Source organism: Halyomorpha halys, unplaced genomic scaffold (assembly GCF_000696795.3).
Source record: "Halyomorpha halys isolate HHAL.00 unplaced genomic scaffold, Hhal_1.1 Scaffold397.1, whole genome shotgun sequence".
Classification (NCBI taxonomy): domain Eukaryota; kingdom Metazoa; phylum Arthropoda; class Insecta; order Hemiptera; family Pentatomidae; genus Halyomorpha; species Halyomorpha halys.
The window spans coordinates 1,238,187-1,258,775 of NW_027115275.1; the positions used below are offsets into that span (position 1 = coordinate 1,238,187).

Consider the following 20,589-nt stretch of genomic DNA (forward strand, 5'->3'; position numbering starts at 1 on the left):
ATATAATATTAAAACAATATCTTACTTTACAACAATAATATCCTTTTAAATTCTATAATTGTTGGGGAAAAAAAACTATAGGTAGAGGAGGTTAATATCTCACTTATCCAAGAGGAACCAAAACAGAAGACGTTAAGAGAGGACACCATGCCAGCAGAAGAATTTGAAGGTCCTGAAGAAGATTTGCATCCAGAGGCATTGGCAGACAATTTGCAAGAATCAGAGTCTTCATCAGAAGAGGAAGAGGAATCGAAAGAAGAGAAATTAGAACATGAACATAAAGGCAATGAAGGTTTTTCTCATTTATCAATGAAAATTACATGCAAAGGGAAACTTGCTAATGAAGGAGAGAATCACTTACCTTCTGAAGCAAATGACTTACCAGATGAGATAAAGGAAAAACTCTACATAGTAGCCAAAGAATTTGAGGAAACAAGAACAACAAATAAACGTGACTTCTTCCTTCTCATCAAAATCATTTATCGCATGTAAGTGGTTTATTTTCATTTTTTTTTAAAATAATAATTAGATATTCTTTTATATATTCAGATTCCTAAAAATTATACTATACCATACCTTCCATATAATATAGTAGAATTGATTAGTGAAATTTTCTTTAACTGAATATTATCAGTTCTCTTTTGGTTTATTAGTTATAAGTCATTTAGTTTATTTGAATTGGGCCAATGAAATCAATAGTAAAGAGCCTCAAGTGTTTCCATATTCAATACATCCACAATCCATTAAAAAACACAACATAAATTTTAAAAAAGACAAATACAAATGGGATGTGTTCTATTAAAGGTCAATACAGAAAATTGTGGAAAATTATAATTAAAAACTATTATGGGACCATATTATGTGTACAAAACATTAGGTAGAACTGAAAGACAAAGCATGTTTGGAATATATTAAAATTTTGTAAGAAAAATGTTGTAACTTATCCAAACCTGTTCAATTATCTTACTTATACAGGTTACTAAGCTACTAAGTCACAACTATAGAGGTAAACATTGAAAAAATCTAAGAAATCAAATTTAAATTACAATTATTTAAAAATTCTGAGTAACAGAGTTATTTCAATGCTAAAGTATTGGGTCCTCATTGTGATTTTCAGTAGTCGAGGTTTCTCACTTGTACTTGGCCATCTTACCCAGGCTAAACTGTAGTTACATATTTAAAAATTTCATACCTTACTTTTGAGGGTATTTAAATTAAACAGGTACAAGTTTAATCAATTAGACTGAATAAACACCAATGACCAAAAAAAATGGTGTGAACTACAAGGTTCAAATTTTTTTCTCTTTGTAATATAAAATCCATAAAAACCTCCCATCTATTTCTTTTATGAACTTATATTAATAAACCATAAAATTTATAAGTTATCTATGATATTTTCAAAAAACGTAAAATTTCTGAACGTAAAATAATACAAGTTCAATCTGTTAAATTTCCATAGAATATTTACTGATAAATTCTTCTGCAGTAGATTTATTAATAAAGTTGTTATAAAGATTTTACAAAATTTTTAGATAAATATATTGAAGGATTTTAAATGAATGAGAAAAATTATTTAGGACTACCTAGAAGCATATAAGTAAAAGGTCTTTACTTAAGGGTAGGAATGTATTTGCCTTTATGATTAGGGAAATATGATAACTTAAGGGTATATGGAGATCAAAGATGTCTTCAAAATATTTGGTAAAATTACTGGAATAAATAAGATTGTTGTTATATAAAGTATCAGTATGTAATTAAAGACAATATTTAGCTAAAAAATAATAATAATAATTAATTAATTAAATAATTATATATAAACATATTAAAAAATCCAATACAAAAAAAAAGACTACCAATAAGTAACATTTTTAACATGCAGTGATAACTAAATTTTGTTATTTATTTTTTGTTTCAGCTTTGCAAACAGATTTAAATACACTGTTATTTGGGAAGCATTTGTCAATCCCCCAACACCCAAAATAATTGGTATAGGCAATAATATAATGATTCCAAAGAAAGTAAAAACAAAGAAACATGGTTCAAGTAAGTAGATAAAGTTGCGTGTAATGTATATAATATGTACAATTGTTTATTTACATTACGGCTATAACAGGAAAATACAGAATAAAAGTGACTCAAAATGCACTTTTAAGCAATATAATTTTCAAAGATTTACTAGGTCTGTAGAACCAACCGTAATAAATACATACATACATGAATACACATAAAAATTAAAATGAGGTGTAGATAGTTGACCGTAGATTAATGCTTGAAGAAGTTTGTCAGGGGGGTGCGGTCAAAGAACAACATAAATAAACAAAACCAGGCATAAAATAAATAAATATGGTTTTGTTTATTTATGTTGTTCTTTGACCGCACCCCCCAACAAACTTCTTCAAGAATAAAAATTAAAATATGATTTATATATATAACTTTTTTTTCAGTTGGCAGGACAGACCATCTTTGGTAACCAATATATATATATATAAATAGTAATATTCTTATTTATTTAAAATAAATAAATTGGAATTTAATAATTCTTATCTATTCTCAGATCTAGAATATAGCTTAGAAGATGACAAGGTTAAATGAAAAAATTGAATATTATATAGATTAATTTTAAATTTTATATAATATTATGGACTCTTAATCTCAGTGCTGAGATTAATCATTCCTGACAATCATAACATAAAGACACTTAACTAAATTAATGGGTACTTTTACAAATATAATGAAATTCTGGGTGGAGCAAACTAATCAATTACATATGATTCTTTAATGAATGATGGTTCTCGATGTCTTGGTTCTTAAGATACTACCACTGACAGTAGCTAAAAGCTTGGTCATCTTCTCAGATTCCAGGATAATCCAATCCCCTGGCGATTCTAAAAAAGAATCTTTCTTCCTTCAATTATATACTCTTCTTGGATGACTGCAGACTCTTTATCTCTTATTTCTAATGATGCTCCCATGGACCATATACAGAGGATGTTCAGCACCCTCCTGCTTCCAGGTGTGCTCTCATCCACGCCTAAGCAACCAATGATATCAATAATGAGTCCAGTTTCCTTTCTTCATTGTTTCGTATTTCTAAACATCGATTGTAGCAAAACCTCTCTAATTCACTCATAATGATTCACGATATAAACTTCATTGATAATTGTTATCGTCTTCTTTTTCTTTATTAGATTAATTTGTATTATAATGTTGGTTGGGAAACAACAAAAGTTGAAAACAATTCAATCTACGTATTCAAACAAAGCAGTACTTAAAACAGACTTCGGAAGGACGCGTGCCGCCATCTTAAATATTTTGAACAGTGCATTTTTACACCATAAAAATTGCTTGTTCATGTAATCCCTAGCAAATAAGACATTCTTTCTCGGGACCCTGCTGTAAATTCCTTCAGAATTTAAAACATTTCTAATTGTTGTGCTTACACAGACCCCAGAAGTCGATTCAACCATATTAGCTATGACACCTGCACTAACTGGATTTATTATCGCCTCAATTTTGATTTTTCTTTTCATCCTCTCATTTCCTTTCTTTGAACGTCCTTTACGCCGGTAATTTTTAGTTGTGCCTCTTTCAAATCTCTTAATTACGTATCTGGCGGTAGAAAAATTACCTACCTAACAATTTCGATTTTCTTTGATTTCGAAATAATATAACTTTCTCGGGATTTGCGGCACTTAGTTCACTTGTTTTTGGCATTAGGATCGGTTAAATTAAAAAGAACTTAATAGATTAAAATATTTTATAATACTGATAGAAAAGAACAGGATTATACTCAAGCATACATACAATCAAGAGCAAGTATACAACCATTGTGTGCAAATACATTTTTCCTTGTGTTTATATTATGTTTAAATAAATTTTTATTATAATAAATATTTTTAATTGAATTTATACTGTTTTTTAACAAGTTTTAATTTTACTTTTTACTAAGGAACCTCAAACTATTTTATTATTATTAAAATTCATTATATAAAGAAAAGACAAGGTGTGCAAATACTTTGTTCAGTCACTGTATATATTGGTGGCATAAAAAATATTATTGAACATTGAAGATGTTTAGCAAATGTAAAATTTCTTTATAATGTGAATTTAAAGGTCAACTATAAATTAAAGTTAAAGGTGAAGTTAATCTGATCTTTGACAAAGTATTTCATTGTCCAATAATAATTTGGTGAAAATGAGGGATTTAAAGATTTCGAGGTTACAAAGAAAATTCTTATTTGAATCGGAATCAGGGCATAGGATATGCTGAATTATTAACACTGTTCTTCACTTTTGGAATCTGATAAATAAAGGGTAAAACCAGAACTATGATTGTCATTGAGGTTAAAAGGTTATTTGAAAAATGATAGTTATGCATTGATGCCACAGGGAAAAACTTAGGTGATACAAGAGTCATTGAGTGCACAGATGGTGTAAGTAAAAATTGGATATTTGAGATATTCAATACTTTAAGGTAAGAAAGATTTTGGTATAAAATAACAGTTTTCTCTGTTAAAAATTAGTCATAAACAAGTATATCCAACTATCCAACTAGCACAACCATAAATTAATTCATTATTTTTTTAAAATTAAAATAAATTGTGATGAGAGTATAACTTACATCACTTTTTCTCTCAACAGAACAAATAAAATTTCAAAATCGATATAAATAGTCAAATTTTGGTATTTTTATCTTTAATAATAAAGTTTAACCTGAACTTTTCTATTACTATTTATGATGTCGTTATCTTTATTATTGATTCAGATACTAAAAAGGCTACAAAGACAAGAGGGTCCGCAAGTGGAAATGATCGAAAAGTACATTTCTCTACAGACATTACAGAAGCATCATCCATCATGGAGGGAAGTACGATAAAGAGATTTTTCCCTTCTATAAAAAGGAAGCCGAAAGTAAAACACAAAAAGAAATCCAAACATATTCATCCTTTGTCAGAAGCTGTGGGGCCAAGGTAAAATTTGTATCACTTCCATTATTTACTAATTTCTTTATTTAATTATGATAATTATTGGTCAAAACTAAATATGACCTTATCAGAGGTACTAGGTTGTATATGTGGTGCTGCCTTGATTCAGGAACGTTACCATCCATGTTGATAGGTAGGCTAAGAGCCCGAGAGGGAAGAATCAAATTATTTCACCCCTATTTGTTTATTTATGTCTTACTGTAATGAAAACTATGTTAAGTTACCAGTAAAAGTTAGGAGAAATGAAAAATGGCAGCTGTTTGAAAACATTTCAAAAATTTAATTTTACAATCAGAGCTCCATATCTTTAAATAGTTTTGAAGATATGGAACTCTGAAGCCTTAAATACTAAAGGATTGTGTGGTAGTCTTGGGACAGTTTGACTGAAGTGAAACTTCTGGGAATGAAATAATGTACTAATATTTTATTAATAATGATATTTATTTTACAAAAATATAATAATAGTTTTATTTTCTTGTTTAATTATAATTATCAAATAATGTTGTATTTAATTATATCATTTATTTGTGATATTATAGTTCAAATTATCATTCAAATCATTAGTGAATGTTGATATGATTGGATTGTGATAGCTAAAATAAGAAATGTAAACATTTGATTGAATGTTTTTAATGTCTTGCAAATACTGCATCAATTGTTGTAGTATATGTTGGTGTGTTTATCATTCTTAAAAGTAGTTTATCTTATAATAATCTGGGAGAAGTGTAGCCTGGAGCATTTCGCTCATGATGGGAAATAAACGTCTATATTTTCCTCACCATCCATGCAGGACACGTCCTGCATTTCTTATTTTAAATCATGAGCCAAAGGAAGAAGATCTTTTACGAAATTTGGATTCTTCAGCCCCTGATGACAATCTTAATTTCAAATTGTACTGAAAGTAATCGTAAAGATTTTTGTCATCATCTCATCTAATCATATAAAAAAAAATAGTCTAAGTGGTCTACCTTGAGCCAAATGCTCATGGGACACCTCTTAGGGGACAAAAAAGTAGGTCGCTCCTGTTGGATTAAATCTATTAATTGTTTAGATTAAGTTTACCTTAAAAATAAAAATTCTTTTAACTAAATTTGTTTAGGGTGGCATCATGGCTAGGAAAACAAAAACGGCCTCCCCTTAAAATGTTTACATTAACCTCAACAAAAGTTCAAACCTATTACTATAATTATTCACCCTAAGAATTCGGTTTCTAGCGTTACCTTTTCCACATTTTACCTCTCTAACTCGGGAAAATGGAATAATAGGGTACAATTAATACAATTGATACAGTAATAGGGATGAGTAAAAATTAATAAGACAAAATGAATATATAATGTCCAAAATAAAAGTGAATAAGGAAGGAACAAGACAGAAGAGATGTGTAGGAGAAGGAAGAAAGAACAAAAACTTTAAATAGACAGAGAAACTTACTGACTCGGCTGGAGTCGCCATCAAAAGTTGGTGAGGACAAGATTGCTCGGTAGAGAGCAGGCAGTACAAGAATACATTAAACCAAGCGGAAATAGTTACTGGCATATATAACTAAATATGGAAGGCTGTTTAGATAAGATGAATAAGGGAGCAAAAAGTGAAACTAAAGGTATATTGATTAAATTAAAAAATAACTGGTGAGAAATAATAAGGTATGAAAACAAAAGGTCAGAAAATTGTAGATTTAAAGAGAAAGTGTAGTCGAGCTAAATGAGTGAAGACAAAGATGAGAAAATGAAAAATGACCTGTAAACAATAGGTGATGGTAGAATATTATAAAAGGTGAAACAAAGGTGGAAGGTCAGTAGTAATAAGGAGTTGTAAAAAAAAAGTATTATGGATGGTTTAATAAATTGATGATTTAGGAATAAGCTAGGGGTAGGTTGTGTTGGCCTGTTATGTGGTTAACCGAAGAAGATTCTAATTGTATATAAATACTTTTGGAGAGGAGTTGTTTGTCATGTTATCGGAATGAAAGGGGATGTGAGGTAGTGATCTCCATAAGGGGTTGGTGAGTGATTGTGGAGAATTCAATGAAGAGGTGTTCCGATTTTTTTATGTGTAAATAAGTTTGTCAATGATTTTGAGTGGGAATTCATTGCTTAAAAGGATCTGTTTTATACAGAGAGAATTGGTAGTGGGAATCACAGAGAGAAAAACAGCGATGAAAAATTTTTTTAGCTATGTTATAGTTTGAAAGTCTGCCAGAGTAAGTTGGTTTTATGTACCAGTCTGTGGATAAGGTATTGTTGGGTGATCTAATGATAAGGAGGTCAAGAAATGGAAGCAAAAAAACTCAACTTTTTACATGGATGAACTCAAAAATGATTTTAACTTATAAATCAGCAGCTATTTTTCATTTTATTTTACCATCATCAGCAATGTCATCAATTTTGACTCTTAAGTGTAAATAATTTTCTTTAAAGTAACGAAAAATTGGGACGAAATAACATATTTTTTTCTCCTCTTGGGACTAAAAGAGCCAGAGGGAGAGGATGACTATATCTAATAATTTGAAAACCTAAAAGATTGTTCTTGAAAATCTTTTTTTTAGAATATGAAGGTAAAGGTTTCTTCCTATCAAGCTTTTTAATAAAAAAAATCATCATTTTTACAATGTTTCAGGATTGTTACCGCTACCATCAGGTCATGTAATCTCTAGAAATATAACAAGCATTGTTAGATTTTATATATGAATCAGGTTAAAAAATATCGAAACAAGCTTAATATATTTATATTTAAAACTTAATGTAATTTACATAAGTATAAGTTAATCTGTTTCTTTGATTTAATATCTTACAGAGTTAAAAATTATATTACCCTATAAATTGTAATGATAATAAAAAAAATTAACAATTACTATAAATAAACAGACAGAGCTGTTAAAGAAAGTACCTCAAGCAAATTATGTATGTAAAATGGGTCTTGGTATTTTAAAATTGTCTATAGTTAATAAATGTTATGTCATAACAAAATTGTATTATTTGTAATATAAAAAAAAACAAAAAAACATAAGTAGATAAAATGTATTATTTAACTGGTCATGATTTTTAATAAACAAAAAAAAATCTAATGATAAATCTTCCATATTATTATAAATAAAAGGAAATTCCAGCAGTAAGATTTTTATTAAATTCGTAATAAAAAGATCCCACAATTTAGGTTTGAATAATAAGGGTAATATTCATATGAAATAAATTTTATATAGTTATTATTTGAGACTCTTAATATACTTTATCACAGAGAAATTAAATTTTAAGTAATATTTTGGTTCCATCAGAAAATAACTACAATTGTGTTGGCAGAGATAATTATAATTTGAATTGAACACAAGGTATTAGATATACTCTTTTTATAATAGTATTTTAAATCATAATTAATAATTTTGGGCCTGAGAAATCATTACAATGTTCTGCAACAAAATTAGGAGTGGCTAATTTTTTAACCAGTGAAATCCAACTAAAGTCAAGGTCCCAGCCCTCTGGAATTCAAAGCTACCAGTTTCCACAAGTATTTTTGAGAAGCTACTGAAGTATTACATTTTTGTTATTTTTTTTTTAAATAATAGTTTTTTATTGTATCACAAACAAGTTTCATTTATTTGTGTTTATCATTACAGACCACACCCCTAACCATCTTCTCTTAAACTATTTATTATTTCATGCTTTTATTTTAAAGCATATAATTTTATATATCACATGAACCCATTTGTTAAAACTTTGCTTCTTAAATATCTAATCATCTTAGGGGTCTGAAAAGAAGACCTGCACCAGAAATGTCATTGGAGTTCTATCGATGTGTAGATTCTCAACAAGACTGTATCATGCCATTGCATATAACTCATACCACTTTTACTCGTTGTAGATAAATATTTTTAATACAGTTGTAAATTTAAATATATATTATTTAAATTTAATAAATAAGTTGTATTATTTAATAAATGTATACATTCAGACATTTAATAAAATAAGTTGTAAATTTTAATTTATACGGTTTAAATTTAATAAATAAGTTGTAAATGTATACATTCAGACATTTAATAAAATAAGTTGTAAATTTTAATTTATACGGTTTAAATTTAATAAATAAGTTGTATTATTTAATAAATGTGTACATTTAGACATTTAATAAATAAGTTGTAAATTTAAATATAAATGGAAACATACACTTTACATTATATCTGATAACAGATACATCAGTAAGTTGTGACATGTACCAATCCAATATAATTGGGCAGCACTGCTCATGACAATAAAGCCTTTTTGTTTCTCTAAGATGCTAATTAGACAATAGATTGCTTACCTTTAATGTAAACCTTTATCTTATTATTATTATCTTTTTTTTTAGATTTTTTGATTTGATTGCTGATCATAAGTACAAAGAAATTAAATATGACCAATACAAAAGAAAATTGAATGTAATTAAAAGGAAGCTTAATATGAAACATATGAATTTTGATAAGTTAGAACCAAAGCTGAAAGTCTTGATTGCAAAGAATAAGTCTAGAAAGAGAAACGTTGGACACAAACAAGGAGTAAGATATAACATAAGAGCGACAGGAATGAAAAATCAGTAGAGTCCCAACCAATCATATTTAGTATCATAAAAATGCGATGACAAGAAAAAAAAAAAAAAAAAAAAAAAAAAAAAGAGCTGACCTTCCATTTATTAGAGGATCATAAATTTTTTTAAAAAATAAAGATAAAAAAAATATCATTCATTTTTTTTCTGTCCTTATTAGTTTTATTACTTTCACTTATCTGTATATGTAATATATAGTAAGGAAAAACATTGCGATCGTGCAAAATTTCGAATTCCAGTTTTCGGCGGAAATAAACGTTTTGAGGTCCCCTGTGTCCAAATAGCCATAGGTTTTGTGCCCGTATGTTATCATTATACCTCAAAAAAGAAAAGCCGTATGAAAAAGAAATTAATATTTAAGGCGGTTTTATCTATGGCTGGAAGTGACATCAGCTCTTCCGATAAAATCAACTAACTGGAGGTGCCACTGTGTATAATTGGTTTTCTCCAACATGGCTCTAGTGGTTTTCATTTAACTAGGCGTGTCAGCTTAAATAATTCTTTTATAAATCTTCCTTCAAAGTACCTTTAATTTTGTTTATTAAAAAATTAACCATTTCACATTTTTATTAGCAGTGAAAACGAATACATTTTCGGAATAAATGTACTTTCTTCTGCTGTATACACACAAGTAGGAAAGTTTGCATTTTCGGAATAAATTTAAAAAATACTTTCACTATTATTTATACCATCAGTTCGTCTGGAACAAGGCTTGCTATATCTTTAGTTAGTAAAAAAGTGAAAAATACAAATTAAGCGAATAAAATATATTACTCAAAGAAAGAGTTTTTGAAAAAAGTAACTACTCAATAGGTTTTTATTGTAAGGACTGAGCGAGACTTACGTTTTACACGGTGTGTACATGTACGAATTTAACAATGGATCAATTTTTTACTATCATGAAATTTATTTTTGGAAATGAAGATTCTTAACTATAATTTTCATGTTTAGTTTTGTAGTTCCTCTTCTACAAACAAAAGAACTAAAAAATAAAAGAAAGTCCGTTGTATGAACTGTAATGCATTCGTTTTTTTAAAAATACAAATGAACGGTTTATAAGAAATGTAAAAAAAAAATGTACTAGCACGGTTTATAAGAAATGTAAAAAAAAAAATGTACTAGCATTTTAACAATATTAGCCAAACCATTTTAGCAATACTTACTTGTATACACATTAAAATGAACAAAAAAATTCAACCTTTATGTGGTATGTGCATTTATTAACAATTAATAATTACAGTTTCATAGTTGACCTTCTACAAACGAAAGAAAATTGTAGAACTGAATTAGTAAAAATATTGATGGATCTGGAAACTGTAATTTAAAATGTAGACATAATTTAGAAAGATGCGTAAACTGTTGCTGTTTTTTTTTTTAATACAATAAGTGGTTAATAACAATTTTAGTAAATAAAAAAATACTAACATTTACCAGTATTAGCCAATCCATATCTGCTTATCCTGTACAAATTAAAGTGAAAGAAAAATCAATCTTTTAGATAATATGCACACAAAGGTAATATTTCAATTTGAAAAAATATTTATAGCCTATATATCCAAGGAGAGATCAATATAAAGTACCAATATGGCGATTGGGATGTGAAGGAGTCGGAGTATTGAAATAAAACATTCTCAACGTCAGATTAATATATTTTCAAAACCACAAATAAATAATTCTTATCCAATATACACAGATATTAATTTAGGAAAACTTACAATACTATATTATATTTCTTTTATAACAGAGATTGTTACAGTTTCCCTATTCTGAAACATACAATGACAATTATCATGACTACTTATTGACAAACATCAATTTTAATCCAATTTAATATTGACATAGCTGATGGAAGCTAGATTCTAATTTGCTCTAAAACATCATAAGAGTTAAGGATATAAGCATTATACAGTAACATTTTACAAAGGGCAATGAAAATGTATTTTTTATAATGCCATATTTTCCCTTACGTTTTAGCAACAATTTAAAACATTAGGTAGTATAATATAATTTATTTCTGTCAATTATATATTTTCACTTTGGATTAAAAGCTTAGTGATTTTTCTACCACATTGAGATAGGTAGTATATCATCCACTAAGGACAATTGTGGATAATTAACACTAAAACACAGGATTTATACTTAATATCGATCTAACAAGTAGTCTACATTATGTATGGTTGCAGTAAGGTCCGGTTACTGGAAAAGAATCGTAATTTTCAAACCACCGAGAGAATAAACGTGAAGCACAGATAATTTATTTACAAAAATAGTGGTTTAGTATAAAAAAATAGTGGTTTAAGAAAATAGATTACGTTCATTGAATGTTCTGACGTCAAAGGTGTCGAGGAAGCAGAGAAGAGATGAGCGAAGTGTGCCATGATGTGGATTGGCTCGGACCTGGAAAATGTACCCTACGCAGAAGTGAACCTTAGGCGCTCCTCGACGAATCTCCTCTACTGGCTTCCTCTTACCGCTCCCGCGGGCGTTCCTGCCTCTCCTACATCGGACGTCTTCACTCCGAGCGAGTCGAAGCAGAAATGACCGAGGAGAGCTGTCTCAGGGAGCGCCCCACCTAGAATCGATCCATCGCCGTCCCAGTTACGGCTGCGTCATCTATTGGCGAGCAGAAGAACTACAGTCAACTATCGATAACTTGAGGTTTTTTTTTTGTCCTTTGAAAAATACTCGTTAAATTGAAAAAAAATCAACAGATTACGCTATCTTAACGGACACCTCTCTTTAAGGAAGATTATAGCTCTCAAAAGGACCCGGCCAACAAGACAGACTTCACACATTTCCCATCTATAACGGAATCTCTCTACTCCTCAATGACGGAAAGAATTAATAAAATATGACGAACGAACTCACGATTTCAGAATTAACGGCACTAAGAGACATTTAATTATTGTTTATAAACAAATGTAGGTATACATTATATAAGACTGTTGATATACATTCAGAGGATGTTTACAGTATATCAGAATAAGTAAAAGAACAAAATATTAATCCTCACCCTTAAATGTTTTAAGATAATATATAAATAAAAAATCGCATGAAAAATAAATATGTCTCTAGGCCGTCCACTCGTTTTATCCGTGACTGGTCCAATTATTAAATTTATTAGTCTTACCGTCAGTGTTCTGTGTCCTACAGAACGATGGTTGAAACGAAATGTCCCTTGAAGGATGCGTCGATTTTTTTAATATTATAAAATCATAGTAATTTTTTTCAGCCTTATGAGGTATCACATCATAATTTATTTTAGTTTTCTTTTTATATTAAAAGACATCTCTCTATTACTAACAATCATTTCAGTCATAATAATCAGTCATCTTCCATGTGAGTGTCTGATATGCAGAAGTTTAACTATACTTTGATTCCCTCGTTAATTTAAAGCTGTAGCGACGACATTTCGCTTCTTTTTTTTTATTAATTAATGGAATTTGAAGGAACTATAGAATGAACAAGTTTTTTCCGATTAATAAAAAAAGCTCGTTATTTTGTGTTGAGTGAACTAGTGAGAAAAAAAAAGTCACAAAACAGTTTGTTATTTGTTGATGGTTTTAAAAATAAATATAATATCATCGGAAGTAGTTACCTAGTGAAGGTAGGTTTTTGAAAATACTATAAATTTGTATAATTTGTAAATAATGAAACTGTTAAATAATTAATGTGATGAAATAAGAATATAAATATAATCGACTGAGGCATGTTAGCCGATCAATTTGAGGTCATGAAGGACCAAACGTTGGAGAAAAATAAACAGAGAGATGAGGATTAAAAGATATTTGTGGTTTAATTTAAGTTACCAACTTTCAAAGAAAATATTAATATAGCAATAAATCTGTACTACTACAATCTTTGATCAGGGGTTCAGTACTTTGTAAGGAAGAATTGTTACTAAATCAACGGTTGTGCATGGAGGTAATTTGAGTTTTCTACAATTAAGGGTAACCACTTTATGAGGCTGTGTGACCCCCGAACCCACAGGGTTGACTCATGGCTGCAGTAACAGAATGAATAATTAACAGCCACAGCCGGATTTGAATCCGAGTCTTTTGAGTTGGTAGCACAATGCCTTACCACTAATCTATCCCGTTCAATATTAATATTAATAGATAATGCATTAATAGAATAACAATTATCATTGTTACTTTTCTTTATAAAGCTATATTTATATTTCTTTACTTGAAGTTTTAAATGGAAGAGTTTTATTTTTATCACATATGCTATTTTCCAAGTCGATGGAACATCGGTAAAGAAAAACTTGAAAATTAGACCTGAGAGTCCGAAACTTTGATGTTAAATGGATTAATTGATTAATAAAAGATATTTTAAAGTAAGAAAAAAGACTCTAATTTTACCAATTTATTCTCTTAGAAAAGGTGCTAATAATTATTTTGTAAGGATTGGTAACTGTAATGTTATTTACCACTGAATGAGAAACAAAAGAAAATATTTTTACCAAATAAATTGAACCAGTGTACAGAACCTGCAATAGTTCAATACCTACTTTTTAAGGATATTTACTGTACCTGTTGTATAGCCTTGAGGAAATTTGAATTTTTTTTTTTTTTTTTATAAAAACGCGATATCTTTTTTAGAAAATAATAAAACTCCAAACTTTCAACTAGCCGCTATATTCAAAAGCGGTGACCATGAAATGGCATACCAAGGCTATTCTTTCTTTTTTATTATTATTAAAATAATATAAAATTTAGTAATAAACATTCAAAGCTTCTGCTGAAATAAATGATATTTTTTGGGTCCTGGTTCCATGACTATCAATACAGAAATAACAGGAGGGTCAGTGAATCAAATTATTGAATATGCATAATTAAATCGAATACAAGAATAAGGTCATGGAACTATTTATATATATATTTTTTGTTTAATGACGTAAAATATTATTGGTCATAAACGGTATTAATTTCATATTTAATTTTCCTTACATTTGTTTTATTATTATTTTGTTTTCGTCTGTTTGATGTTATATTTGTGACAGTAAACAAATAAACCATCGAATAGACAAAAAATATAATAATGATAAATAACTATATATTAGCAAGTCATTAGTAAAATGATATACGAAGTATTTTTCAGGAATAATATTCTCTAAAATGTTTAGTGTGTTCTGAATCCTTGTGCTTTAACGATAGAATCCCCACTAGGTACGCCTGAGTCACAAGCCAGTGAATTGGAACTTGTCATGCAATATCGACCAAACAGTTGTAGTCCACATCTCAGCTATTCAATACTTACATAGCAACTTCTAAAACGTTCTGTTCTATTCATATGTTTTTAAAATTTATGAAGGAGTATAATCAGCAAGTGGAATTTTTAATCCGTTTGATTGGTTTTGTTTAACATAAAGGCGTAAAACCTTTCGCTTATCAACGCCTGTGGATTGTCTTCATTATAAAGCTACACACACAGACATTCGCTCACGCACACATGTACATGATTCGAATGTTAACAAAAAGTAAATAAATTTAAATCGAAGAAGAGTATTAATTTAGAAAGGATAGGTTGTATCAGGATCGGCGGATCATTAACCAGTAGCCCAAAGTAGGTGCTCCCAACATATGCAAGGGGTGCCTTAAGAGAATGTCACTTTCTCAAAATATTACAACAAAAAAAAAAAAAAAAAGGAAAAACATAAAAACGAAAATAGCAAATATGCAGTGCATTCTAGCATTTACTTTGTACAATTTTTCATCTTTTCAACATATTCAACCGCTCTAAGGATAATTGTGCTGACATTTTTATTTTTTTAGCCCAAAAAGGATGCCGTGGAAAAAATATTGAGAACCCTTGGTGAGCTAAAAATGTTGCCACAACTATCCTCATTTTTTTTCTAATATTTTGAGTAAGTGGTATTCGCTTCCGGCACACCTGGCGTACTTGGGCTCACCTGGCTTCGCTTGCGGCGCACCTGGCAGCTTGGGATATCCTAGGGTGCCGCGGCACCCACATTGGGGACCACTGTTCAACGGAAATGGGAAAATATTTTTTCTAATAAGTATTATATAATAATATTTTGGGTATTTTTTTTTTATTAAATCAAGTCATAGGTTTTGCTCAATAGGAAGCGAAAACTATTCAAGGTAATTAAATTCTAATGTCACCGTCGTAAAGAAGACAAAGTTCCCTTAAAGAAATATGTTTTAGCTTAACTAAATCTATCTTCATAAGGGCCATACTCACGGACCAATAGCGAACATTTTTATTTTTTTTTAAATCAAACATTACTTGTGAATATTTTTCTCTGCCCTCTTTTTGAATAAAAATTATCCACTTAAATAAAAGCTTCTACATTTAATAAGCTTTATTTCTTACAATGAAGACGAGCTTAATTCAAGGATCAGTTTAGATTTTGCTTCTGATTCACAAAAAAAAAAAAGTGTGGAATCAGGTTTGTGGCGTACATAGGCTCGTTCTTGAAAAAGGGGACAGTAGATTTCAATAGCAAGAAAAAAAGTTTATAAGGTCATGATTCCGTTTATGTACAGAGAAGTAGTAAATTCAAGTTCTGTGTTGGTTTCTTTTAACAAGTAACTTCTTTGTTGAATTGGAAACAATAACTGAAAAACTATTTCAATCAAGTAATTCTACATTGTAAAATATTAAAACCATTTGCAGCATTTATACGATTGAATCTCTATTCAAATACTTTTGACAAAAGACAAATATATAAAAATATAGACAGAATTTTTTAAAAGAAAATGTTGTCTAGGTTACTATTTTGCAGTTAAGAATTATCTAACTCAAATACTTTTTCCTATTTAAGAAAAATCTTGAATTTGTTGCTTTTCAGTGCAGAAGCAGATCCTAGTCCATAAATTTCGAAGTCTACAATCACATCTTTAAAAACCGAATTTAGTGGTTCCAAAACCCCACATGCCCTAAATTTCCACATAACAGATTTTGAAAAATTCTGTACAAAATTCAAAGCAATCGTAAATTTTTTTTTTGTTAAAAAGAAAAACACTTCTTTTTAAAGCATCATCTATTCATTATTTTTCTTATTTTTTTTTTTTTTCAAATTTGTCATATTTCAGCACCCATTAATTAATTAGTTAATCATTTACTCACTTTTATTGTTTCATTTATTATAAAATTACAATGGTTTTCGCAATAATACCTATAGCATAAGGAATAATTCTAAAATCTACCCAAGAATCATTAATTTAACTGTTCACATTATTAGTTTTAGTAAAATATAGGTCATTTAATATTATAATATAAAAATATAAATTTATTTAATGAACATATAAAACATCTTTTAAGGTTATAACTGATGACTGGATAAAATAAGTTCGGTTGTATTATTGTAATTATTTACTTTATTTTGGTAGATATTATCTTCTTTCATTTATATTATTACCAATCTTAATAATTTTAATTTAATTGATAATCATTAAATTGAATTCGAATACTAAACTAATAACTATAAAAACATAATGATGAGAGATAGTTGACCATGGATAAATTATATGAGGAGAAGATGGTTTGGTGGGTGCGGTCAAAATATTTTGACCGCACCCCCCAACCATCTTCTCATCATATAAAAACATAAATGGATATATGAGTAAACTAATTTTCTAATTCACTAAAGAAATTTTTTAGAACTAATTGGAAAAATTCAAATGATTTTTTGATCATTCACTGTTGAGTAAGATTATATATTAAAAAAAAAAAAGCACCTAGTAAATTGAAAATAGTACCATCCTTGATTTCATTGAATTCAAACACATAATGGGTCGGAAGTCGAAGGCCAAGCCACAAGGTAAAAATATTGAATTACAGAAGATTTAGTAAAAATAATTAAGTCAATTGGTGTATGTAAAAATGCCCTAGATTGATAAATAGCAGCTGACAAAAACTTATGATCCTATCAAGTTTCAGATGTAGACCCCTCATATACCTTATTTTTCTTATTTTATTGTATAAACACTGTATATAAGAAAATAATCACAATATTGCCTCAAGCCATTGACCCTCATGAACTTCATAGGCCACGCTTCAACACCTGGAACACTGTATTTAATTGCTGTTTACTTGGAAACACTCAAAATATTGCACCAATATTTGGGGGGAAAATGACTATACTACTGATCTACTTGGTGTTGAGCAGGAAAAACCAAAGTAAAAAGACATATTTAACTAAACCACATTAATACTTAATTTTGAAGTAGTGTTATAAATCATCTGCAGGAGATATCTTTTGCTAAATTAAATAACACTTCTTAAAGTGTGCTAAATCCAAAAATGACCTCCAGTTCCGTCCACCAAATAAAGTTTGTTTGCAAAATTGGTTTGAATAAAAAATCAGTAATGAATACAATGGATTAAGAAACTGCATCGTATATTTTTACTTTTGTTGACTTATTAAAAACATAATAACAGTTGATGAAATGATAAAAATTTCATCACATCAAGTTTTTTGAAGATTTTTACTATCCAAATTCGTATAGAATTAGTTTAGTGTTCCATAAAAAAGACTAATCAACTGAATTTTTTTAAATGTTATAGTGTGTCCCGAAAATTCCTGCTTAAAGTTCACCAGGTCCATGGATGAAGGTAACATTGAGAAATTTTTCTGACATTCAGTGCTTATAAGAAAATTAAGAAAAAATTAGTGATTTATGATACTAATTATGGAGTGAATGGGTGTTCTAGAGATTTGATGATAACTTAAATGATAGGAATATCCTGTGAGGGCCTACATATTTGTAAGTAGCATTTCTCTCTGTGTCACACTTTTACCTACACCTATAAAGCCTTTTATGAGTGTGAAAGTAAGTGAAAGTTTTAAATATGAAAATTTTATTTAGTAATAAAACTCACAAATCTGATACAATGGATTTTCCCAGTTTCAGGAAGTTAATATCTAGAAGAAAAAGCAAAGAAATGTGAAGCAGTTTTAGTTGCTGTATCATTTTAATACTGTAATAAAGATAATTATTGTATTTTTTCACATCTATTTTACAAAAAAAAAAAAAAAAATGTACTTGGGAGAAATGGAGGTCCTTTCTGTTTCCAGCACACTTTATAATATATAATTTAACAAACATACATCTTACAGCTAAAAATTTTTTTCGTTTTTAGACCCATGTAATTAGTCATTTATTTAAGTATACTACCATAATATTAGGAATTTCAATTTTGGTTTTCGATAACAGCATTTATTAGCTGTTATAAAACTTATAACAAACAAAGTTTAGGAAGTTTTTGATTTTGGATCATGGACTAACATCCAATAGGACTATTACAAACAAATTTAGAGAATCTTAAAATGCGTATTTCTGCCAAAAACTCGGGTTAAAAATTTTTCAATATCAATATATTTCCCTTTACTTTATATATAATTTACATTAGTAAAATTAATAATAAAACATTTATATTACTATAAATAGGGAAATGTCTGAAGAGAAAAAATACACTTAAATGTGTACTCAAATATTTCATTATACATTTTAAAGGCGATTTCTATATCACCTCTACCCATGAATAAGAAGTACCATGTTTCATGTAATTGGTTTTCATTTTTTATGGTTTATGAATTAAATTTATATTTAAATATAGTGTCAGAATTATCCAAAAGCATGTTGGTTAAAACTTCTAAACAAAAATGAAATAGTAGCCATCCCAAACAATATTAGACCCATATGTAACATACTAATAAACACCAATCTACTAAAATAAATGTAAAAATATTGAGGAACAGTTTAAATACCTGTTGTTGTAAGTATCTATGTATCACCGTGACGGTATCTGAAAATAAAATAAATAACACATTACTCAAAAAATTCATTAAATCTATTCTTCTCTATAACCTGTCATCTCTTCATTATTAAATGAAATTTCTACATTTTCAAAAATATAATATACTCCAATAGTCATATAATTGTTTGATTATTTATAGGTTTGTTAACTTATATCAACTTAATTTTACAATATTAAAAAAGTGAATTTTAAGATACATGAATAAGTTCAATTTATATATAAGAAATCCTGGATGAAATAATTTTATAATTCATAATTTAAGCATTTCCTTGAGGAAAATATGAGGAGAGCAAAATTTATTTATCAAACTAATTTTTTAAACTGATCTGTCAAGGAAAATAGTGACAGAGGTACTACATGGAGCAAGACGCAGAGAAAGACCACGCCTTTGATGGAGTGATGGTGTGATTGGTGATGCCAGGACAATGATGGGAATGAGGAACTGGAGAGCGGCCAGACAAGATCTTAATGACTGCTGGAGGCTGGTGTAAGAAGCCAGGACTCAACATCGAATTAATAACAATAATTATTAATACAAATTAATGACAATAATAATAATAATTTTTTTAACTACCCACTTTATAATGTAAACTATTTATGTAAGTTATTTCTTTAAAATTATATTTATAATTTGAAAAAATTCTAGTTATGTTTAGTGAACTGTTTCTAAAGTAATAATTTTTAATTTTTAAAATTGTAGTACACTTTTTTCTGACAAAAATAATATTGAGGATAAATTAAAATATCAAAATATGAATTAGAACAGATATTCGTACCATCAAATCTATAAAATCAATGTTATTTACAGAAAAAAATTATTATTTTCCTTTATTTAATAGGTATCAAATTGATGGAATATGTAAACTGAGACAAGTGAATTAAGCAATATTTATATAAATACATATTTATCAAATGAAGCATGGAAGGAATTCCTCAATATGAGCTTCTTTGATGGGAATAAAGGGATAACAATTAAAAAAAAAAAGATATGATTTATAACTTACCCTTGATTTCTCCAAGAGTTCAGTTGCTTCTTTCTTGAAGTTCACTATCTGCCAATGTCTTTAAACTCAGCAGATTTCGAAACATAAGAACCGGATATCCACGGCGGTGACTAAGGAAATTCACTTTTACTAAGAAAACACTTCGACACAACCGAACCGTACCTGATCCAGTAATAGAAACTAAGCAAGTAAGATTCGAACAGATTCATTTAGATGATATAAAAAAAAAAATATATATA

General features: G+C 28.7%; 1 protein-coding gene and 1 long non-coding RNA gene across 2 annotated transcripts in view; both read left to right on the forward strand.

Annotated features, from left to right (window-relative positions):
* LOC106682220 (uncharacterized) overlaps positions 1 to 9,619 on the forward strand; it is a gene marked incomplete at its 5' end in the record, with an annotated part of 27,021 nt that extends 17,402 nt beyond the window's left edge. Inside the window, 4 exon segments of the mRNA XM_067052359.1 lie at positions 82 to 488; positions 1,916 to 2,043; positions 4,766 to 4,970; positions 9,324 to 9,619. Of these exon segments, the coding sequence (XP_066908460.1) occupies positions 82 to 488; positions 1,916 to 2,043; positions 4,766 to 4,970; positions 9,324 to 9,552 (969 nt within the window).
* A 7,808-nt stretch (positions 9,620 to 17,427) lies between these two features.
* Positions 17,428 to 19,899, forward strand: LOC106682224 (uncharacterized). The gene is made up of 3 exons (XR_001343389.2): positions 17,428 to 17,705; positions 18,093 to 18,292; positions 19,681 to 19,899. It is a non-coding gene; the product is annotated as an uncharacterized lncRNA (long non-coding RNA).
* Positions 19,900 to 20,589: the final 690 nt, after the last annotated feature.